Source organism: Haliaeetus leucocephalus, unplaced genomic scaffold (genome assembly GCF_000737465.1).
Source record: "Haliaeetus leucocephalus isolate CR32 unplaced genomic scaffold, Haliaeetus_leucocephalus-4.0 Scaffold262, whole genome shotgun sequence".
NCBI classification, from domain to species: domain Eukaryota; kingdom Metazoa; phylum Chordata; class Aves; order Accipitriformes; family Accipitridae; genus Haliaeetus; species Haliaeetus leucocephalus.
In genome coordinates, this window is record NW_010972698.1 from 4,931,592 (window position 1) to 4,956,129 (window position 24,538).

General features: G+C 46.4%; 1 protein-coding gene across 5 annotated transcripts; it reads right to left on the bottom strand.

Annotated features, from left to right (window-relative positions):
- Positions 1–24,133, bottom strand: SEPT6 (septin 6). Of its 5 annotated transcripts, XM_010568953.1 has the most exons (10): positions 24,022–24,133; positions 16,213–16,408; positions 14,893–15,079; positions 14,493–14,654; positions 8,585–8,681; positions 8,152–8,320; positions 7,497–7,629; positions 6,630–6,820; positions 4,643–4,686; positions 1,043–2,142 (listed from the first exon to the last, which is right to left on the bottom strand). In XM_010568953.1, exons 2-9 carry the CDS (start codon positions 16,377–16,379, stop codon positions 4,683–4,685), a joined length of 1,110 nt encoding a protein of 369 aa, XP_010567255.1. In that variant the 5' UTR covers positions 16,380–16,408; positions 24,022–24,133; the 3' UTR covers positions 1,043–2,142; positions 4,643–4,682. The 5 variants fall into 5 exon arrangements, 4 of the variants coding, with proteins under 4 accessions (XP_010567253.1, XP_010567255.1, XP_010567254.1 ...); XM_010568951.1 differs by lacking the exons at positions 1,043–2,142; positions 4,643–4,686 and adding an exon at positions 1–984; XR_774439.1 differs by having other exon boundaries at positions 2,796–6,820.
- Between the last annotated feature and the right edge of the window lie 405 nt (positions 24,134–24,538).

A 24,538-nucleotide genomic window follows, 5' to 3' on the forward strand; every position in this document is an offset into this window, starting at 1 on the left:
GAAAATACATTGCAATCAAGAGTTTTAACTGCTTTGATTGCCGGAAATGGAGGACAGACTGTCATTTGATCTGAGTTACTGCATAAGGTTTGCTGCTGCTGTGAGCAGCGAGCCAGACCAACACGTTGTATGCAGAAACTGTTCGTGAGGCTTTAGCATCATGCAGGCTACCTTTCTATTAAATTCTCAGCAGCAGCTTGCACTAAAAACAGCATTACCTATCATGGCTAGGTCTGAGGCATGCTTATCTTCCAAAAACCCAGGATTGGAAGGGTTTTTGTTGAAACTATTTGGCAGCATGCATCCTGACCTTTCAGCAAGGTCAGGACGTGTGGATTCACCCACCTACAGAGAACTTAGCCTGCACACAGTGCGACTGAAGGATCAGGGTCACAACAAGCAAGTCTGAAATGGAAATGAGGATTACAGGCTAGTCTTCAGGCAGCATGAATTAGCAAAAGAAAAAATAAAAGCAAATAAAAAAAGATAGATGATGTCACAAAAATGACACCAAGAATAAAGAGAAAAGAGTTTTTTATCTCTCAACTATGCGATAATTAAACTAAGGCGGTGTTGTCATTTTAACGTCACCAATAAATACATTTAAACTGCGTTGTTATTTTGCCAGCAAAAATAACTCACAGAACTTATTTCCACATCCCTTATTCATCTGGGTGGAGAGGAACCAGGAGAAAGGGGAATCCATTAATTGTAGAGAAAAAAAAAATTGTAGTATTTAAGGTTGCAGCATCCAAAACCTTGTTAGGACTAATTTTACATTGTTTAATAAAAGCAATAACCACCAGTACATAGTAAAGACAGAATCACAGTGAGGATATAGGAGAGAGCAAGGGTAACACCATGGAAAGGTCACAGCTGAAATGCTGTCACGTTTTATTAGACCCTCCGATTTAACAAGTAAATGAAGGTCCATTCCAGCTCATTGTATTCAGGGGTAATTACTCAGTACAGAGCCATGGGTTACTGTAAAAGAAGGGCAAGAGAAAACAAAAAAAACAAAAGTAGTAAATGTTAACCAGAATTCACTGTCTGATGAAGTCTTTATTTAAAAACAAAACTCATCCAGAAATACACAGAGAAGACACCTGCAGGCAAACCACAGTTGCACTTGGCCAGAGTGAACTCCTGGGCCCAGTGAGCAAAACACCCTCCTTTTTAGTGCAAATCTTGCAGTAAAACAAGCCTTTTGCTGAATAGAAAATATGAGAAGCAACCTGCCAGCATCTGTACACTTCTAAACAGATGCCAAATAAAAAAAATAAAGGTAATACTTTTTGCATTAAAATCAGAAATTGTTGGAATCACTGAGAAGAAAGTCAAAGAAACATCATCGTCTTTCTTCACAAACACTGATATGTACAGCAAGGTGACCAGCTTTCCCTGAGATTGGATCCAGGATGTGCATCCAGGCCAGCACACTGAGAGGGAGACAAGGCAAGAGATCCTTCGTGACCCCTGCAGCATTCAGAGAACACTTAGTTGCAAACCGTGGATCCAAGTTTGAGAATCCCCCAAGCCTGGGGACTAGAGGTCTGGACTCAGGCCCATGCCTGTGAGGGTGTCAAGTTTTGCAAAAGTCCTTTAAAATTAGAGTCACACACGGCAGCACAGAAGGGGGTAATGAGGGGTTAGATACAGCCAATTAAAAAGGGGAGAGGGCAGCCGGTCTCTTGAGACAGCACGTCCCACCCCACGGCAGCCTCGGGTTGCATTCACAGCAGTCCCACGACAGGAGCTAAATGCACACCACCAAGCAGCTGCGCTCTCTTACCATGCAGCCCTCGCACAAAACGGAGGGAGAGACAAAAAGCCAAGCAACTGAGAAGAGGGGACGCTAGCCCTACGAGCACTCGGCAGCCTGCTATTGCCCAGAGGGGAAGAGGTATCAGCAATGAGCATCTCTTGCCAGTTCCACGTAGGCTATTGCCGAGTTCTTCACAAGAACAACCATAACCCAGAACAGCCAAGGGTGCGGACTCTTGCTTAAAACAAAATGGTGAGCGCAGGAAGGGAGCAATGAGTAAAGGTGAGCAAACAGGCACAATGGCATAGCCGCGTGTTAACCGAATGTGGGGGCATTGGCTTCTGATGTGAAGGGAAAGGTTCTACAGGAAACCCGAACTGAAAATGAAAGAAAAAGGCAGATTAATGGTTTTATGGATTAATAACAAAAAAACAAAATAAGAATATAAATGTTTCCTAACACACACACACACAAAAGAAATGTTGCTAAGTGTTAATAAGGTTTAATTTGATTACAAAACGTGCTTTATGCAGACACACACATGCATACACACGCACGCACACTCACCAGTGGGATGAATCAAATTTATTTTCTAAAACAATCCTTTCACAGTTTTGCAAGCTACAGGACTCATCAACTGTGACTTGTCTGTGTCCGTGTAAAACAGTGGAGCCCTGCAATACTTTATGGATCAATATGGAGAGTATTTTTTTGAATTCTGGAAAAGTACCATATATACATATTTAATTTAGCAAGGACAAATGCCCATTGAAAAAGGCACTGTCTGCATTTGTATAGTGGGAACAAAGAACTTCATTTGATTCAAAGCTCAGTACACAACAGTGTACAGTTATGAGGACTGCCAAAAGCAATCCAAAACCAACAAAAATCAGTAATGTTCACTCAAACTGCACTTTAGCCGTGCCTTTGTGCTCAGCACCAGAATGAACACTGTTATTCCTTGAGCTTATTTTTCCACATTCAGAGCCTGATAAGCAGAGAATTGTTCTTTTTATTGTTTTACAGTTACCATTGGCAGCAGAGACATTCATTCAACCAGACTGCTCAAGACGACTGCAAGCTCCAGTTTGAGTCAGTGCAAGACCCTTCTGAGGCTCTTCTGTTAAGTGGAACGTCCCATTGAAATTAAATTCAAATGCCTCTCACTGACAGCGTAATGTTTACTTGCTTTTCCATTTCCCTTGGTGGAGCTAAGAGGGAAGGAATCCTGGAATCAGCTTTTCCCTATTTAACGGCAGACTGTTAAGTTAGTTTGGACTGTATCCTGGAGAGAATGTAAATCCTAGCTTTGTCTGCAGGGAAGTGTGGACTCGAGGCTGAGTTTTTTAGGGTGTTTTATAGTTAAGTGGTGCTGTACCAACAGGTCGCTTCTCTGAGAGACCTGCCCACCTCAGCCTGGGGTGCTGTCACCCTTGCCTTGGGTAATAAGTATCGCTGGTCTGTCAAGAAGCAAGACATTCCTGTGGGAGCTTTCTTTTTCCTCTCACCAGAGAATCAACAGCAAATTAAAAAGGCTCAATTAAACACACTCAACCTAGGTATAAGTAGACCATTGTTATGAGCAGTTTAACCAATAACTCTAATGAGGATGCTGCTCTCCTGCCAGGCAGGTGCATTTCTTACACATCTTTGTTTAAATGAGCCTTCATTTTACAACAACTCCTGGCACTTTGCACTGCAGACACTTGCTTATGGCCAGGTTTGTTAACCCTTTCAGGCAACCTTATCTGTTCCAGAAGCCTGCCCGTGACTATGTGGCCACTTTACATCCCTGCTCACATGAAGGCAGAGACACTCTGGACAGAGCCACAGCAACTGGAGCAGACCAGACTCACAGCATAACACCACTGACAGGGCTCTGCTCCAGTGGGAACTCTCCACGCCTTGGCAAAACTCCTCGGAAGCTCGGACACTGGCCTTATTCAGGGGCAAAGCGCACTGGTTGGCTTTCGGGACGCACCTGGAATAACAGCCCTCTTCTACCACTAGCCTTACCCTAACCGTGGGCGCACTTGGCACGGCTCCCAGGCGTGTGGGTTTGTGTCTGTCTGCTACACCTGAACCTCCAATCCATGGGTGACCCATCTAACTGTTAAAAATGTCATAAAGTCTCTCAGTTTATCTTCAGAGCCTTCATTATCTGCTAAATGCTCAGCCCATCACTTCTTGCAGTTTTGGACAATCAACTATAATCAGTCAGCAGGTGAATATTGGTTTGGTTACTCGGCAGTAGTTTCTTTAACGCGCGCACACACACACACACACACACACAGAGTGATTCTCTGGTGCTTTGGGACAAAGGAAAGCTCTAGGTCTGGCAGATTTTACCATCTGTTAGTATGTGAAGAGAGGGATAGAAACTAGTCTTGCATCTACCTTCACCTGCAAGTTAACACTACAACTTGGGGGGGGGTGGGAGGGAAGGAGGAGAAGGGGAAAAGACATTCTCATGGCTAGCTAGTTCTATCATCAGCACATCTCCATAGCAATTGTTGCCATAGTATCAACATGGCCTATGTTAATTTATTTCTAAGGGCGACAGAATAAAGAAAATGGAGCCACCAAAGTGCTGGGAAGGTCTAAAAGGCAGAGAACCTAATCCCTATTTCTCTACATTTCATGTCCTAATACTGAGTCTCTCTGCATTTTACTTTGCAGAATCTTTAGACAAACTTCATTGCATCCTTTTTCTACAACTGCATATGTAGAGAGAGACTGGTAGAGCATGTATAGTAAGGGTGAAAGCAGAGGAAGGCAGAGATAATACTTATAGGCTTCTGGACTTGCACAGGATCTGCTTTTTTAGGAACTGTAACTGATCCCACTGTGAGGTCTGTATTAGTTAATGACGCTTACCAGGACAATGTGCCTCATGCACCATGCAGTCAAACAGCAGCTAACTGTAAAACAGCATACACGTAAGAGCTAGTAATGATGATAATGATGTAACAACAACAACAAAAAAGAAACCAAGTCAATGATTAGTGCAAATTACAGAGCTTGGGTTTAAAAGAGTGACCTGTGAAAGAAAAAGGCTAGTGTACTGTCAGCCACTAGTAAACAAGATACAATTAAGCTACAGCTTGTGAAATTCATGGATTGTTAAGAGATATTTATAATCTAAGTACTGAAATGTATTATTAAGGACAATTGGAGAAGTTACAGAGTAAAAAAACCAGCGCTATTTCTAACACAGCTATTTTCCTGGAGGAGAGAGAAGCCTCCTAATATCTTCCCAAGCCTTACTCAAGCACTGACCTATCTCTTTCATGGAGTTTTCTGTGCCTTTCTGTGTCCTTAACTGACAGAGGTACCAATGCTTTTCCATATGAATGCGCTTGGTGTCAAGGAGCTCTTCTGAGATCAGAACTGCTTCTAGGAACAAGAGTGTGACTTGGGCCACAGTGACTAATTGCTCATACTATAGGCATGTCATCTCCCTTTTCTGCATTCCTGACCCTGACTGATCTCAGGGCTGAAGTCTGCAGTCCTCAGTGTGCAGATGTCTGAGGGCTCTAGGCATAAAAGAACTCAGTTGTGTATTCCTCACACAATCCAGGCTGGGGAGAGATGTCTGTCCCCAGTCAGTCTCAGGTTCCTCAGTATAAAAAGATATTAAAAGCCCCTGAAGGTAATTCAAAAGAGCAAATCAAAATATGCAGTGGAAAAAGGAACGGACAAGCAAGAAAAGGGCAGCACTAATTGCTCATGGCAAAAGAATGTTGACATTGAAGCAGCTCCAGCTCAAAACTAAAAAGACTAAACCAGGATCTCATTCTGGTTATTGGGTTTTTCCTCTCTTGTCTCACTTGATTCCAAGCTTAACAGTCAAGGGCTATTCTCCCTGACAAACAGTCCTGTCAGCTCTTCGGGCATGTGCCATATTGTTCGTATTAACAGCACTTCTCCATGTATTTAAGATTGCATAGTGCAGGCAAGATTTACTCTGGATTTGCCCCAGGGATGTGCAAAGAGGGGATTATGGCAGTGGTATAGAAACCAGACCCTTGTTTATCTGTGCACCGCTCTTTGTACACATGCTAAGGTGGCACAGCACTCCATTTCAGGCAACGTACCACAATGAGAAGAAAAGGAACTGCTCATTGCTAGGTGCACCAGGAGAACTGTTTCAGCTGTACAGCTGGTTGCTCTTGAGCAACGGCAGAGCATTAGGAGCCTGGCATGGGCACTGCCAACGGTCCAGATCATAGGACCCTGATGAGGGGCTGGATCCTGTCACACCAGTCCCTGGCATGGGGAACTCCTGCTAAAGCCATGCAGTATCTCTCACTGTTTCTGTGGAGGGCAAAAAGCTGATTTAGGGCTGGACAAGAGTGCTAGCACTAACAAAGAGCTGCGACCTGTCCCCTCATTTTGCAGCCTTACATTTTGCAGACTCCAGAATTCAAGACTATTAGTCTCCCTGAATAATTTCCACAGTATAAGCTTTTTCCCAACCTAAACAAATAAGAACCTGAGACAGGACACGCTCCTCTCTGTGGGTAGTGGGACATCCCTGCTACCCACAGCCTAGCCTTGGCAGCCAGTATTTTTCCACTTCATTACAAGCACTGACAGACCAAGGGAGGAGCCGGGAATCTCTCCATCCTCTCCCATGCTGTCAGCAAGCAATGAGGGAGGTTAGCACTGCTCCCTGCTCTTCAGGATGACAGCTAAAGGTAAAATGCTTCCAGCTACTGCTCAGCCTTACTAGGGATTAAATCTGGCTGCAAACCTTCCCCTGATAAGAACTGGCTAGGTTGGGAGAGAGAGATGAACACCCAGAAAAATAGTAAAGAAGAACCATTACTAAAAAGCAAATACCACTGGGTCAGCAACTTACTTTTTTCTTTCCTTATCTCTTTTAAGAGTTTGCGATCCTCCAGCCTGCTGAGCCTGAGATTGGAGCAATTCAGCTGCTGTCTTCCTTTGTTTAAATGCATTTACTTCATCATCCAGAGACTTCTTCTTATCCTCTAGCTTCTTTTTTTCATCCTGATGTAACTTCTTCAGGCGATCAAACTTTTCGTGCAGCTAGAGGGAAAGGAGAGAGGTGAGCAGGACCCAGCACTACCAGATATTCTGTTCACAGGAAAAAGCGAAGATGGAAGGATCCCATGAGATCTGATCCTGCAAGTCTCCGTTGGTCTCTACATCATTTCTAGCCCCCTGAGCTGACACTGCATAGACAAAGGGCAGGGAACAGTCTCCTTCCACAACAACTTACAAACCAGGCACTGTTCCAGTGAGGCACCACTGCACAGACTAACAGTAGGGGATTGAAAGAGTATAATCATAAAGATATTTTAATCCATTTCCAGGGGTCTCTGCCTTTTTCTTCTTTAAAGGTCAGTAAATTAATGGATTTTTCACAGTCCTAAGGAAGTTGTATGGACATATTTTTTATATAACAAGCTTATATCAGGGGCTGTTTCTCTCCTTGAGTTTTGCCACACTGCAACTCTCCATCAGAATCAAGACTCCAGGACTTTCATGATGCAGTAAGTTGTACAGTACAAGCACTATGATCTAGTTTTGTCCTACAGGATGAACACCTTAATGTCCCCATGACCCCAGGTTAAACTTTAGGCTTCTTGATAAGAAAGTCCTAAACCACACTCTGCAGAAAGTGCTTTGGCAGCAGCTACCTACTTGGAAGTGGATCTATCAAGAGACACAACTATGAAGAGACAAGTACTGCAGTCTTCACCTCTTTTTCAGCCTCCTTCAGCTCCGCTTCTTTTTCCTTGACCCTCTGGACAAACATTTGCCTCATTGCCTCTTCCTTTTTCTGCAGTTCCCCCAGAAACTCATTTCTTTTGGCTTCATAAGTTTCTTGTAAGCTAAAAAGAAAGGAAAGTCCAGTGATATGACTTGGGACAAACTCTGCTTCCCCTGAGCCTCTGAAATCAGGCCCTCACCAGGAATATTGCTTGCCCACAGCACATTTGCTACTCACCCACCCACGTGTGCCCAAGGTCGTCTTCATCCAACCATTTTTGAGGTCTGTAAGCTATTGCACTTTCATGTATGTTGAATGCTGGGCAATTCAAAGAGCCTAGCTGGCAACTAAGAGTTGTTTGTTGTCCCTCTTGTTCAGAGGGACACTGCTGTATCCCTGCAGCACACACATTTCTACTCCTATGCCTGCAGTTTCACAGTCAATCCTGCACACGGTCTCTGTGTTTTCACCTTCTCTCACTCAGCCAACACCTTTGCTGAAGTCTGGATTTATCTGACCTGGCAGGTTTTCTTGCTGCATTGGTTCTTTACATGCTCTCTCAAGGACACACACATACACACACAAGCGCAGCGCATCCAACAATGCCTCTCTTAAGCTCTCCTGTCTCCTCCAGGGTTCCCACCTGAAGGGTTTGCTGTCTGGATCGGTGTCCTTGAAACCCATCTCTTCCAGTTTACATCGCCGGTACAACTCATAGTGGCGCGTGTGGGTCTGTTCGCGAAGGTCTTCCATGTTCACGCGGATCAGCATCTCCCGCAGCTTCACAAAGTCGCAGTGAGCTTCATTCTCCACTGTAAGAAGACATGATAAGGAGTAAGATGGGAGCAAAACCAAAGGTGTCTTCCCACATTCCCTATCTGTCTACTCCTCCAATAGGTTTAACAGCCCTTCCGAGCAGAGAAAACTGTCACTATAGGCCTGACACAAGGATTTAACAAAAGATAATTCCCAGTGAGATATAAGTCCAGCAGGCCCTTGCTCCTCTTACGAGAGCCCTCTGCCTCCTGGCAGAAGTGTCACCATTCATGCTACGAAAATCCCAGGGCTCAACTCACCCTGCACTGTGCCCCAGGGGTACTGACGAGCTTTCATCATTTTGTTTCCTATTTTCAGTTCCTCCGTGCTCCCGATCACTGCAAACGGCAAGTGGCCCTGGAACACATTTAATGATAGCCGTGTTAGTCCCTCTCAACTCTGGCTGACTTGTCAGCACACAGAGATTAGCACATCCACTGAGCAAGACAGTCATTATGCACACGCTAATCTCGGGGAGTCTAGTCACTGGCCACTAGCCCAAGACAAGGGGGGAAAAAGGAAAGGTCCTTTTTCGAAACCTTGTTAGTGCTACCACTCTACATCCTCTACCTGGCTGATCCTCCCAGCCACAAGGTCTCAGGTTGAGATGAGCCAGTGCAAGACTAGCATCAGAACGACAGCTCAAACAACGTGCTGCGCGGCTGTGACTGCGGTGCTGTCCCGGGGGCTTGCCGTGGCTGAGGAGAGAACATCTGCACAAGCACAGAAGCAATAAAAGAGGTCTTGGAGCCTTCTTGATTTTATCCCCCCCACCACTCCCTCAGCTCACACTGGAGCACAAGACAACTCGCCCTATCGGATCATGAGATCAAAGTCCCTCCTTCACAACCAGAGTAACAGCTCTTTCCCCACTGCTTGCTTCAGCCCTGGTGAGGAAGGGCTGAACAGGTCCTGCACTGGGTCAGCCTCCGCATCCACGTGTGCCCTTGGGTCTGCCCCAGGCTGAGCTGGGAAGGACTCTGCATTCCCTGGGGCTGTGCTGAGCCTGCCCCCTGCTAACACTCCATAGTGCCTCACGCTTCCTGCAGCTGTGTAGGGGCTCACCCTCAGCACCCCCTTCCCAAATCCCGCAGCACTACTTTATCAAAACTGGTTCTGAGAAACCCAAAGGAGTGCCAATGGCTTTATAAAATCCTCATGATGTTAATGCTACCTGCAGCCACTGCTAGATGGCTGCCAAATCCAAGGATCACACCCATGAGGAGGGATCCTGGGCACAGCAGAGCAGAGCTGTACCGCTAGCTCAGCTGCGCCTTGTTACACTCTTCAAGCTCAGACACACACTCCACAGAGTGCAGTTGTTACAAGTACCTGAAGGCTGACTAAGAACAAGAGGGATTTGCTTTTCAAAAATTCAGAAATAAAAAATAGTCACTTCTTAGTAAAGAAGGTACTTTTTGTCTTCTGCAGAGAGACTAAGAGACTCGCCCAGTGCAAGCTCAGCAGAGTTGGAACAGAAACAACTCCCGACACCTCTCTAGGCTCAGAAGACTTCACCTTACACTCCCCTCATTCCCCAGACTCAAGCAGCCAAGCAAACCCCTCCAGACACTGCTATCATACTTTGCTGCATTTATCTGTTGTGCAATAAGCAAGATCCCTCCCCACCTCTGCTTGCTCCTGGTAATCGTATTGCATTCTGCCAAGCTGCAAAGAAGTCAAGCGCAAGGTTTCAGGACTTAAAAATAAAGTTGCCAGCTCCCTGCACCCACCCCTTCTGCTGAGTTTTGTGCAGTGACATTTGTTAGCTAGAGCTTCTGAAGTGCACTGAGTTCTGGGCAATTAAAAGGGCCCCAGGAAGCCAACTATATGGAAGATCAGCAACCCTGCACTGCTCTCAAGAGCAGGTAGTGAAGTTTTAATTCCACAGGTTATCTGAAAACTTGGACAAGTTCATGACAGCTGGTACAACCAAAGTATTTCAGAGATGATGTTTTCTGCTTTCAGAGTGTGGCTTATACAGTCAAACTGCAAATACAGCAAAACTGCCTGCAAGCATTCACAAAGATCTGCTCTTCAGCATTTATTCCTTGGCCTCCCAGCTCTCGCATGGGACATGCAAAGTGGGGCTGGTGGTCAGTCTGATGGGGCCACCCTGGGCCATGCAGAGGCTCTGTGCACTGGGACCTCCTGGGTCACTCTCCATGCCGAGTTACCTTTGCAATCATACTGACGTGCCAGCGCCTGGAAGAACACAGGCCAGCATGGAGCTGTGCCTGCTCTGCGCCCGGTAAGTTCCCTGAGGGAGAGTCCAAGCAGCAGAAAGAGGAAAGGGGTCTCCCAGGTTGAAGGATTCTGATTTTCAGCAGAAGACTGTCTAATCGCAAAGGGCAGAGGATACAAAACACTGGAGGGGAAGGAAACAAAGCTGTCTCAGCTGAACAGCCTCCATACCGCAACATGAGGGAAACTCCCCTAGCCAGCTTTCAAAGGAATAATTTGCTGCCTCGTTTCTACAAGCTGTTGTTTTTCTGACTTCAAGACAGGCCACGCACAAGCAGCAGCACTATCCACAAACACTTCTGCAAACAGAGTCAAGACGACTCATCAATGGTCCCTGTGGAGCAGGTCACTGCCTCTCCACTGGCTGCAAACAGGCCTTGCACATCCCGTAGCATCCCGTTGGGCAGCCACTGCCAGGCAGCCTGACAGGAGAGAGGGCAAGCAGAGACCCCAAGGCTGAGCAAGGGCCACATGCCACCTTTGGCTGCTCTGGGAGGAACCGGAGACATCACACCACAGGGACATGCTGGCTAGTGCCGGGCACTGGGTGGGCTCTTCACCTACTGCAGGTCGGGCTCCTCACTATGGGATCCACTGGAACTGGTCTGTACCTGTGGCCAACTGCTGGAAACTCTGAAACACCTCAGTTACTAAACCCCACAGAGGCTACAGCCTCCTCTGCAGGTCTACACAGTGCTACTTCCAGAGGAAAAGCCATCACAATTCTGTGGCACCTCAGGTTTCAGGCCAGCCACTCCCCCTCCAGGACAGAGGATCAAGCGAACGTTTGCTAGTGGCAATGTGCTTCCCACTGGTGACCCTCTCCTCCACAGCCCACCAGAGCTGCTCACTTCTCTCATCTTCCCATCCTGCCACTTCTGGGTGAGAGCTTCCAGACCTCCCTGTTGGCTTCTTGAGGCTGTCTGTGAGGAGCATCCCATGGTCAGCTTCTTTCACAGCTGTTAAAGCTTTTTGTTTGCTTCGTATCCAGGTCTCCAGGAGAGTGAAGTAAGGGGATTTCCAAGGGACAAAGCAAGCGATGGGAGCAAGAGGAGCAACCTGAGACAGTGGGAGAAACACCGTGCTATGGCCACACAGGCACAGCCTAAACCTCAGCCGTCCTCAAGCCCAGTTGCCCTCAACAGCAGAGTCACTTCCTCCACTGGTACCAACTGTTTGGCTGCTGTCTTTGACAGGGAAAAAGTGCTGGTGATTTCCTTCTTCCATCAGCAAGGAAGTTCCAGCTTCCCCATGTGGGACAGCTCACATAGCTGCATGTAGTTTCATTTAACTAGCAGGTGCAGGGAGAATATTTTCTTCAGTAATTAGACTAATTCATTCAAAATGGAAAAGCCAATAGGGAGTTGAAAGAATAGGAGAGCTTGTTTTTCTTGTTTGATTTAAGAATAAAATCCAGATGGGAAGAGACCTAAAGGATTTTAGACAGTGTCTTCTCTGAAATTGTAAATATATGCTTGATGGGATTCTCAAAAAGACCAAATCAGTTTCAACCAAAATCAAGCATCTTGTTCTGAAGATGTGTTTAATCTGATTATTTTCTAAATACTTCACTTGACGCCTTTGTTCATGGTTAAATACTTTTGTTTCTGATCATGATGGCACAGATTTTAAGTCCTTCAGTTAACCAATTCCTGCCAGATCAGGCAATATTTTCTCTGTTTAGTAAGCCAATTGGGAATGCAAAATACTCTGGAAAAAGATTCCTAATGCATCCAACACAAGTGGATATAATAAAGTAAAATGCATATGAAATAGTGAGTTTGCATATTTTAAAGCCTAATTTTTACTTTTCATGCAAAAGACAACTAATGGAGGTAATAAGCAGAACACTAAGTAATCAAAAGACCAGTCTCAATTTTCTCTGTAATTAAAAAAGAAAAGTAACCAATCCAGAGAAGCTGCTGGTCAGCAAGAAGCACTACTTAAGCATGAAGACTGCATTTATAACCTTTCAAATATGTTGATCTGTAACAGGCAAAGACAATGAAGCTTTCTGTAGAGAAGTACAAACACAAAGGTTAAGGCAACTGATTTAAATCAAAGGTTCCCATTCCTCAATTTTAAACATGACTAAAATGGCACTTTAAGTCACAAACCTAAATCAACCCATCCTGGCTCTTTTACTGGTCTCAATCCCTCCACAAGCTCATCTCCTGACCCGAAGTGTAAGATATTTGTCTTACATTGCTAATAAAATCAGTATTTGGATGCAAGTTTTCCAGGTCTGCAAAACTGCCTTGATCAGATTCAGATTCTGGCCTGCTTAGTCCCCATAAACCTGGTAATTATGATTTATATCAGTTTAATGGAGGATTTAAAGAGTTGATCTCTCTGTGCAGCAGCTGACACAACCTAGAATATCTATGACCCGAGACAGCAATTCCCTCCCAGGAGACATGCAAATGGCTGAAAGGAAAGATGAGCAGAGGTTTACCTCCACCCTCAGAATGGCCAAGGGGGGAGGACTTCTCCCCTTGTCATCACACCTCTGGTTCCTTGAGGATGGAGTGATGTTGTATCTTCATTTCCAGGAGTAACTGTAATCCTACACAGAGCACTAAGCACTGAGAAAGATGCCATCACAAAACTACTCTGACCAGGAAACCACCACTGACAGCTCTTACGCTAGGACAAGCTTCATGTTTCTTTCAGGCCTCTCCACAACACTCTACAACTGTTAATGTTAGATCAAGAGATGACATAAAAGCATGTCAGCTAGACCTGTACTTCATCAACAGCCGTTAAGCAAGCAGCTTCCCCTAGTTGCTTTCCTGTAAAAAGCCTTCTGGAAAACAGGAGCATGGTCAGGATGCGCTGCCAGAGGAACCAAGGGGCAGCTTGCTCTGTCTTCAGGGAGCCACAGACAGGCACCCACAATGCTGGGAATGCCAGAGCGAGTGCCTGCAGGCACCTCGAGACATGTTTGGCCCAAGTTGTGTACTGTTTTTCACACGTTGCTGGTTAAGCTGTGTAACTCCTTGCCACAGGATCCTGGAAGTTCGCTGATGGGGGGCACATCAGGTGATGCGAGGGACAGAAATCTAGAGAAACCCTTGAGCTGAACGGGGTTAGATGCTGGGGAAGTATCTGGGGGAAGTGAAGCATCATATACATTCCCTCTCTTGTATACTCCAGAAGTGACCAAAAGCAGATGTTTAGGGAAGAGAAGGGCTGGATGGGCCTCGGGTCCCACCCTTGTGTTTTATTTCTCACATCAGCACTTGGCTGGATGTAGCTCAAGGGAAGCCACTGCTCTAACCAGCCTCATTGTATCCCCCGTCCATCCATTCTGGCCAACAGTACCAGAGCCAAAAGGCCAAACCAGACCAAGAACCTAGCTAAGTAACCTGATCAATAATAAAATGGCACCTCAGTGCAGACAGGAGTCCCAGAGCCAGCCAGGTGAAGGGGCAATGCTGCAAGGACAGCCAGAGGCAAGAGGAGACACCCATGGAGGCAGGGCTTTGCAGGAAACATCAGCCCAGGAGAGCAAAACTGTTTGGTGCAAAAAACACAGGGAGAGGAGCAGAGAGGTGCATGTCTGTAGGCAGCCTGCACCTCACACCAGATGGGTAATACCCATCTGATTAATTCATAACCCAGGACTGTCCTTGCCCTGCACAGCCAGGCGTCTGTCCAATTTTCTACATGTCCCTCAAAAGATACGCAATAGGACAAGGAAGGGGTTAAAAGTCTGTTTTCTGACTAAAAAAGCCCACCAGAGAGGCAGTAGCCCACCACAAGGTTCTGCTAGCCTAGGATGACACTACAAGCATGGGATCCCTGTGAAATCCTCTGGTTTTAAGACACAAAATAAAAAGGAAAGTGGATTAAGAAGCACCCCAGTATGGGTCACCAACCCTACAGTGACAGCGCGGTTCTGGGAGAGGAGGAAGCACTTACATTCATTGTCCCATTTATCTCCGCCACAGATTCATCGTCTGTTGGGAACTGGTAGATCTGAACCCCATTACTGACCAGTTCACTTGTGATTTTAATTTTAAATTTGGTCAGCTCACTCTTGGAAATGGCATCAGATTTGGCAATTATGGGAATGATGTTCACCTAGAAAGGAACAGAGTGTTAAGAAGTTCTCAGCTTTGCTCCAGGGAGTTTTCCCAAGTCTGCAATACAATTTACAAAAACTTAAAAGTGCTCAATAAATCTACAGGATTTATCTGCCAACCTAGTCATCTGCACTAGCATAAGGGCTATTCAAGATGGGGAGATGTGCTCTGGAAAAGCAGCAGCCTTTCCACCATGCACATGGTGAACCTGCAAAATAAGAGTTAAACATGCCTACCTTGCTGTCAAGCTTCTTCATTGTTACCAAGTCCAGGGACTTCAGCGAGTGGCCTGTCGGAGCAATGAAGTACAAGCAAGCGTGGATCCGGGTGTCATGGTAATTGTGCAAGACCCTTTTTATCTTCAGTTCTTCTTGCAAGTAGGCTTCAAACTGAGCATCAATGAACTCAACGATGGGCTTATAGCTTTGGTGAAAGGAAAAAAAAAAAAAAAGAGTTACACAGTAAGAGAGGTAAACAGACAGCGCTCCTTTGCTTGCTTCTAAGAAACAAGCTGCTTGTTAGATTTCACTTCCCAAGACCAATCCACCCGTAAGAAATTTTAAAGTTGCACTACTGTCAAGGAGATGTGGTCCTACATCAGACTGTAGCAGCCCGTTTGACAAACACAGTACGGGAGATTCAGCAGAGGACAGGAGACACACCATCCTTTTCAGGGAAAGCAGACTCTCCTACTTTGAAACACGAAGGTGAGAGACTTTTAAAAGCAAGAATAATGTAGGCTCATTCGCAGTGCGTAACCCTTGCTTGCACTCAGGGAGCAAACGGCTTGCTGCTCTCACAGCCCCGAGTCCTGCAGATGGAAGACACATCTCCATTCAGTGCTACCTTAGCCCAGCGCTCTGGGGCAGGAAATCCCTGCAACTCCCTTGCAATGCCATCTGAAATACAGAGCCCGTCAGACTCACAATGTAAAAGATATCAGTGCATCTCAAACAAAACTAAAAAGAAAATCTAACAGATTTACAACAAAGCAAAACTCATCAGCAATGTCTCTGGGAAGATGCACCTTGGAGATGGTCTGGTGGAATCGCACACCCCTTAACTGCCACGCTTCAGCCACGCTGGGGTGTGAGCTGCCAGAGATGCTTCCCCAGGGTATATCTCACTGCACATTTATCGTGCCTCCTTTGGCAACATGGAAGAGCCCTGCCAGAAGTGGCTGTTAAGCCAAGTGGTCACTAACCCATGCTAGTGGTTTGGTCAGTAGCTTGCGTTCTGCACAGCACAAGGAAACAAGCACAGGTGCCTTGGAGCTCTCCGCTCTCCCCACCAGATGAATTTGGGCAGAAGGCTGCCAGCAGGCCAGATATTGCTCTGACAGCATGAAAAAAGCTGCTTTGATAGCTGGAGCAGTGCTGATGCACCACAGCCTCTGTCCTCTCATCTACCTGTCCCATCCCAAAGAGATGACATGGACAACCAGTAAGAAGGAAGGAGGAAAACTTTACAGCACAGTCTGGCCCAACTAGGGCCCAGGGGGAGACCCTGGATGAGAAAACCAGGTCATGATACCGCCTCTCTACCCCTTCACTCACCTGTCCTCTTTGTTGATCTGATCCCCAAAGCCTACTGTGCTCACAATAGTCAGTTTGAGGTTGACGTTGCTCTCCTGCAGGTCGTAGGTATTGGATTTCAGCTGGACCCCAGGCTGTGAGTGAGATGCTGGGTCACCTTCAAACTTGGTGTTGAAAAGCGTGTCCATGAGGGTGGATTTACCAAGGCCAGTTTCCCCTATTGGAGAAAAAGAGAGTTTAAATGTTCTGTTGAATATTAATATGGCTTGGCCTTTCAGCTTCCAAACATTAACAGGGGTGAAATTGTAGCAGATGAAAGCAGATCTCATGCTCCAAAGGGATCGTCTGGCAAGCAGAAAGCCATGTACAATGGGAGGTCTGTATTCCAGGCAAATTACATTTCACAGTCTAATGGCCATTAATATTGTTAGAAAATAGAGATGAAAAGTAAGAGTTGAAAAGGCAAAGCGGAAAGCATCATTCAGATCCTGCGTAAACCCACAACTACACTACAGAAGATGCTGTTTTCATTAAAAAGTGGGAAGGGGAATTGGGCTCATTGCCATTTCCAAAAAAAGATGCTCCAGATCAATAGGTGTCTAATAAGCAGCCACTGAAATAGCCTTCTTCCATGCAGAAACACTGTGATTGGTTCCAGTCCTACAGCAAGTTGTGCGGTTGGTTTCTTGTACCCACAACAGACTGAGTTGAGACATCAGCCTTCTAGACTGGGAGGGGACATTTTCTGTAATATTGTTACCATACCTTAGAGGCTACACAAGCTATACAATACTCCAAAATCTGCTTCAGAAACTTCTGCAGCATTGAACTGCTATTTGGATTCCATCTATCAACAGGGAACTATTTCCTTGTCTGGAAGGAAGGGACAAATCCCAGAGGCCAGTCTTAAATTTGGTTTAGAAAAACCCCAGGAAGAACAAAACAAATCCCTCCACACACTCATTCCATAGGGCAGCCTGCCTTACCACGCTCTGACAATGGAGCCAGCTTTCCAAGCTCAAAGGATCTGACTTCGTGCTATACCCGTAAGCAGTGTGGTTTGCTGCCCTGTGAGGGCTGTTGTGTTTTGGGGAAACAGCAATTTCTGAGCTGCCCAGCTGGCTTTTGCTGAAACTTGAGGAGCCAGCCGAAACCCACCCACTGCGAAGGCTGCTCCTCCAGCCTGCTGCGGGACCACAGGGGGACTGTCTGGTTGAAGCAACCTTCTCTCCCCTCCCCGAGCCCTCAGCTCCCAAGCAAGACAACTTCATCATTTTCCTACCCTGCTCAGAAGAAAAGAGCTTCTTATTTTTGTAGGTTTAGAGCTCTGCAACAGATCCAAACTTGCATGAAATGCCCAATTCAACAAGGGGAAACTCCTCCCCATCCTCCCCCATCCAAATCTCAGAGCCTCACCCCTGCAAGCAGCCAAATTCCTCTCTTGGCCCTAGAAAGGACTTCTCTCACTCCAGGCTGAAGTACATGGCAGGCAGGGCAGGGCAAACATCCACTGCTGTGGGAACTGAGTGGTCTCTGATTGCCAGGATCGTGTATCAAGTATCTTTCCAGAGGCAGCAAGATTCATTAACATTTGAAAGTCAATGTACACCTTGAGCTGCAGAGCTGCCTGGGAGCCAGCTAAGAGCTTGCGCTCCATCACTGACTGATGCCAGTTACAGCCAGAACAGCCACAAGTCCAGTTGCTCTTCGCTCCAATCTCATTTGCAATCCGAAGGGGAGAAGAAGTCAGCACCAGGAGCTGGCACTGCTGCAGTCCCTTGTGCTACGTCATTGCATCAGCTGTATCTACAATGCTGCCGAGCGGAGTGCACCGGCAGGAAGGAGGGAGGGGGACCAGCAAAGCACAAGGTTCTCTCTGTGGCTGGAAGAATGAGCTGGACCATCCAGAAGACTCATGGCTGATCACAGCAAGCCCTGCATTGACTTGGAATCAAACCAGTCTGGGCTTTTGGGGTACTGTTTGCCCCAAATGGGGAGCAGGTGCACAAAGCACAGCAGACCAGAGAGCATTGGCACGGTTTGGACGGAGATTTTGAGAGTTAACAGCAGACAGCCTGTACAACCTGCCAGGCCTTTCTCAGGCATTCCAGGAAAACAGCAGTGTAAAAAAAACCCCAAAATCTAAACAGCCTGAGAAGGCTGCAGCATTTCCAGAGACCCTGCCAAGGGATGGGTGGGACAGAGCAGGGAGTTGGCTGCTTGCCTGCGAATGCCAGGATCCCCAACGGGGCGTCTCGGGACAGGGGAGCTTGTCAGCCCTGGGGTGCAGGAGCATCGCCCACACACCAGCCTGGCAAAGTCTCCTCCTGTGCCGCTGCCCCACGTTCTCTGTCCCACAGCCTGGCAGGCCCTGGAGCAGGCTTGGATCCAGCACTCTGTCCCTCAAGCTTCCAGGGCTGCAGGACAGGGTGACAGGGGGAGCAGCAGCAGTGACCAGGGCAGGGAGCTGCTCTCTGCAGTGGATACACAAGGTCGTGTGTAAATCACATTGGCTTTGGGCAGACAGAACACCCTGTAAGCCACCTCTCATTTCTGCCTCCCTCCTTCTTTAGGGTGAAAGGTGTTCACGTGAGGCCAAGATTACTGTTTAAACTCATCCTGAACCTGCTAATCATTGTCTACTTTAAATCAGTCTAATGTGTTGTTTTCAGCAGGAGTGACTTTAACTGTCACAGGGGCCAGGAGAAGTGCAGAAGAAATGCAGGCAAATATTTAAGACAGAACATGTTTTTATACTCCATCTCATGCCAGCTACACAGGGCCAGCAAAGGCAACTTTGAATTTACACACTGAGGTTTTCCTTTTGGAAGGGGAAGATCTGAACTGGTACTGCATTTTTCCATAGGTGCCCATCCAAACACCTACAACTTCGTGTTTAAAACACAGAACACCCAGCCACTAACACAGCATCTTAAACATGAAGTCTGCACACCAGAAATGATATTCAGCCAGCAGGTACACCCATCCCCACACTGTGTAACCCCACTTACACGGCACGGCATTAAAGCCTGCCAGGGAAAAGGAGGATGGAGGAGAGAGGAATGACCATCTCAGCTAAAAGAAGCACGATGTTAACACTGGTGGAGTGACATGGTATGGCAAAAGATTGAAGATGTTAATAAAGTGCTTTGTTGTGTTAAATATGACCAGAGCTAGGGAGCAGTGCTACTTTGAAGGGCAAAACGACAGAAGGGAGGATTTCTGAATCTCCTGGGAGTTTCTGCCTCACACAGAGGCAACTTTCCACTGGCTGGAAGATGTAAATGGTGCCAACTGCTTCTTGTAAGGACAGGAGTCCAGATGGAACAGATGGTCTGATGAAAAGGACAAGTAGTCTGTGCTTGTTCCAGCCGACAGCGCTGGAATCTTCTCCAAAAAGCAAAAACGATGAATGGGGATTAAGGGAGGCAGAATTACTGTGGAAAAAGCAGCGGTGTATGCAAACTAAGAGGAGTCCTTGGCAGGGAGATTATTTCCTGATGTCAGGCTTATAGGCACACGTGTGATTTCATCTCCAAAACTGTACTTAAGGATTATGCAACTCGGCAGTGGTCTGCTCTCCTGAAGCAGGGCTGACAAAGCGCTGTGGGGAGGACAGGGCAGGGAGGGTGACCTTTCCTGTTAGACTTCTGCATCAGAAGCTCTGACAGCTACTGAAAAGGTGTAGTGTTGTGCCTTTCATCATGGGATGGAATTTAGCTGTTAAGTCTGTCGATTTTCAGATGTGAAAAAAAAAAAAAATGGCAAGAGACACCACATCAGTCAGGCTCTGGACATGCAGCAACCTTACACCAGCGCCCAGAAGGCAGCATCCACAGTTAACACCCGACAGCCTGCCAGGCTAGAGACACTGTGCTGGGCTCCCCACACCTCCTTGCCATCTCCTGAGACATGGTCCCTGCTCCAACTGCACATGCACGCAGCGTCTTCAGTGGTCTACGGAAACGGTTCATCAAATCCGTCATTGACAGAGCAGTGGCACCACTTGCAAAAACACAGCTGGGACAAGACCCACTCACCTCCCTTCAGCTACTCCACAGAAATCCTCTGCTCTGGGACCAGACTGCCCTCCCTGCATGGCCTGGGCAGGACGTTGCTCACACTCTGGGGCTCTCCAGCTGGTGACCAGGCAGAGCCCATGCCAAAAGACAGCAAGCACCAGTACCGCAAGGAGTGAGTGATCCAGACATCGGTACTGCAAAGTGACATGTCATACTGTGCAGGCAAGCAACACAAGGGCTACCCAACGCCAGCTACTCTAGGTGAGATGGAGATGAGAGGTGGAGGTGAGGTGCTACCATACCCATTTCTGACACTAGCCAGCAGCTAAGGTGGAGGAACAGAAGAAGCTGCGCCCACAGCAAATGCTTCTTCCTTTAGGAAGCTCCTGGCTTCCCAAACCAAAATGGGTATCTTTGTGCTGAGTTCATCTTCGTGGCTTCGTCCTTGCACAGAAATTTTGGCATCCTAAGTACCTCGCAGCAGTAAGCTGAATTATACACCACAAAAGTTGTACCTCCTTTTTTGTGGCTGGCAATTTAATTTGTTTTTCCCTAGTACATGTTAAGTGAAACAACAAACAACTGCTCACTGGCCCCTTTCTCCACATCACTCAGGATTTAAGAGGCCCCAGTCCTATCATCCTCAATCAACTCTGTGGGAGGACAGAGGAGCTCTTGGAGTATTTCTCTGTTCAAAGGCATGGAGCAGCTTTCACAAGAGGACCCTTTCACAAGAGAGCAACACCTGTCCTTCATGAGATTAACAACCGTGGCTCCAGATATCAAATAATTCAATCCTAAAGAAAATGTATACACATGCACAGCCCTTTCATGTGAAGAAATAGGAGCTAATCCAATGTAGCAGGTTTGTTGAGACAAGCCCTGAGGCAGCTCAGCCTGATAAGGCCATCTCTCATGGAGAGAGGAAAAAATAGTTCTTTTCATCCGACAGGCGTTCAGAGACACCACACGATTCACCCATCACAAGGCAAAGGCTGGGCTGCAGGAACAAGAGGAGCAACACGGGCTCACAAAAGATGCTGGAGCACCTCAGAGGACTACCCGGCTCCCCGCCACTGCTGACCGCCCCAGGGTGTCAGTGGCAAGTGGGCAGAAGAGGGCTGAGGAGATCGATGGCTTTTTGGTTGAGGAAACCCTGTTCTCTCCTCAGCTGGTTGCACCAGTGACCGCAATAACAACCATTGGGCAACTTCCAGGCTGTACAGCTCATCACCCCAGAGAAAGCTGCCTGCTGGAGAGCAGATGGCAGCTCTGCACGAGGAAACCTGTGCACATCCCTTCCTTCCCCAGCCAGCGAGAGCTCACACACTCCAAGGGGCTCGTTCGTTTGGAGACCTCAAGCAGTTGGGGTACAGCCCCTGGGAAAAGAGAAAGAATTCCTGCCACAAAATAGCTGTTTCACATTGCACTGAATAGGCTAGTTAGAACAAATGCCCTGCAAATCCCAGGAGAGAGGAAGAGGGAAACTCCTGCTTATAAGGGGATACTAGTCTAATGCAACTATAATCTACCCTGGGCAAAACTGAGGAAGTTTACATCAAAAAATATCTGCCTATTCTTCCTCTTTCTTTCCCCCATCTCACTGAGAAATACAGTCAGCACAGAAGGTCTCAGCCGTTAAATACTTCTCCAGCCTTTGCACTGAATTAAGAGGGAACTAACATTTTAACACGGAAGCTTTAGGAAGAAAGTGGTTGTGCTGAGGAACAAAATACCAGAGAAACCATCCGCACCCCCTAACTTCTTATGAGAGGTTTGCTCATTTATTCTATCTTTGGCTCTAGTCTCAAAGGGGAGATAGCTTTCAGCATGAGAAGAGCTAAAAATTGCTCCACTCTGGACGTGCTGCTGAGAGCAATTTCTGAAGCTTTCCTTGGCTCCTCCATCAGGAGCTGGGGGAATCAGTGGCTCAGATCCAGTATGGCGCAGAGCAAAATTGTCATTGGATTTTTCCTCCAACAGATGACACACACAGCTGAAAAATGGGGGCAATGAAGTGCCTTTCTATCACGCTTAGTGGCCTGACTATGGGATCAGTTCATCTACTTGTTGTTTTATTGGCTCCAATCCTCATTTTCTCCCTGTTCTTTCAATTTTTCACCCCAAACTCCTGCTGTACAAGTGAGACCCAAGAGAATAAGTTACAGATGGACTCTGGGACTTTTTGTTTTCTTTATCCGGGATGTTTAAGAGTTTAACTTTGTTACCACAAGTTAACAGAGGCACCAGACAACTCTCAAAAGACATTTTAAAGCCTGACCTCCCCAACTCAAGATTTGTAGATCTTTTTCTAATGAAACTTACTGATTTTTTCTATAAAGTTTCTTTATTTCAAGACTGACCATGTCTGTGTTATTACTATTCATAAAAGACTGACATTAATAATTAACGCATATTGATCTGGGCAAGTCCTTGTTATTCAGATCAACAAGCGATTAATGCATTCCATTTCTGTCCTGCAAAGAGGAAAGCAGAAGCATTCAACTCCTCTCCACACATTGAAGTGAACATATAACCACAGGAGGCATCCACTGCTACACCTATAACTCGTAGAAGAAAAACACAGCAGCTCAGTAAGTGCAAAAGGAAATACTTCAAGGCTTCAGTCTTTGGGACAGGAGTTTCACTAGGTCATATCACATTCACGTACTGTGGAATCACCTAGCCACTCAGCCTGACAGTGACCTCCACTTGTCAGCAAAGTTTATCATCTCACATGAATGCCATTGTCAGGGAAAGTTTTCCTCTCAGCTCCATTTAGCAGGCTCAGCTCCCCTCTCCTCGACCTACGACTCTTGTCTCAGACTTAACCCTGTCCTGGGCAAACACCAGGTCCATACCACAAGCTGGATCTCTCATGGGAGGGGACAGACAACCTTTGTGCAGGTGCAGAGCTGACCACCAGCTGAGTCCCCAGGAGGTATCCACAGCTGCAGCTCTCCCCTCTGTCATGCCAGGCACTGCTGGGAGCATCTGCAGACAGGGCTTACTCTGAGCAGCCATGGCCACACAATAACCTCTTGCTCCCAGAGGCAGGGCACTGGCATCAGTAAAACAAACTAATTGTCCTATCATACAACTATTAATTCCCTATTATTAATTTTCTTATCCACCTTACTAAACTACTGTACCAAAGCCATACAAGACTTTACTTCTGTTACCTAGGAGCGCCTCCGAGGAGGGACCATTTGGGATCCTAACCCTGGGGAAGACCTGTGAGACGGGCAGACGCTGCAGGGACAGACACCAAGTCCTACTACAGCGCCAGACCCCAGCTGAGATCCATACCACATGGCAGCTTGGATGATTGTCTGACCAGCTAAGGCTTGGCCAGACACTATTTTAATTCAAGTATGCACAGAAGGGAGGAGAAAAAAAAAAAAGCTTTTAGTGATTTAAGAGGAGCATGACTGGTATTTTGTTAAAATAATTATAATAATAATTCAATACCTAACCAAACAAGACCTCAGAACAAAGTTTTCTGGCATGAGTACCTATTTTCTTTTAAAAACATTTAATTCAAACATACTAGGAAAATAAAGATCATCATAAAACCCTGGGATTTTAGGCATTTTATTTCTATGGTTCACTGCTTGGTAGAAAGCCATACTGCATAACCCCAGCAGGGATTTCCCAGGGCACCAGTAAATCTTGTTCCTGAAAACAGACAGAGCAGTTGGGGAAATTTAAATCAAAGCTACCTTGTTAACACTGTCACCTACAAGCTACATCCAGCTGCAGAGAAACCCTTTTCAGCAAGAGAACTTTCCAAAATGGAAATACTCACCCACACACAGGATGTTGAAACAAAACCCATGATTAACTGATTTATTAACCAGCTGGTCAGGCAAACTGTCAAATCCCACGTGTCCAGAAAGCGGGACAGTACGACAGCCTTCACCCTGAAACACAATGAAATAGTTGTGTCATTTTCAAGCAAAATACACTTTTCTGTATAAACCCTTAAGACCTCCCAAGCAGAATCAACCGCACAGCCCAAGCAGAGATTTGCACATATACTGCAAATCATATACTGTAAATCGTGTCAGTGTGCTTCTCTCTTCTCCAAAACAAATCCAGACGGCACAAATAGAACATTTCATATGCTGCACATTAGATGGTAGCCCTGTCAGAAAAATATTAAACTGTGCAAAACACGTACCCAAACACAGCTGCTGAAATAAAGAGGTGGCAAAACATTTGTTTCTTCAGAAATTATGTAGACACTCAAGTCTCACCTTACACTGAACACAAAAAGAATCCTCTGTGCAAAGGAATGTATTAATGATGCCTCCTCCTATAAG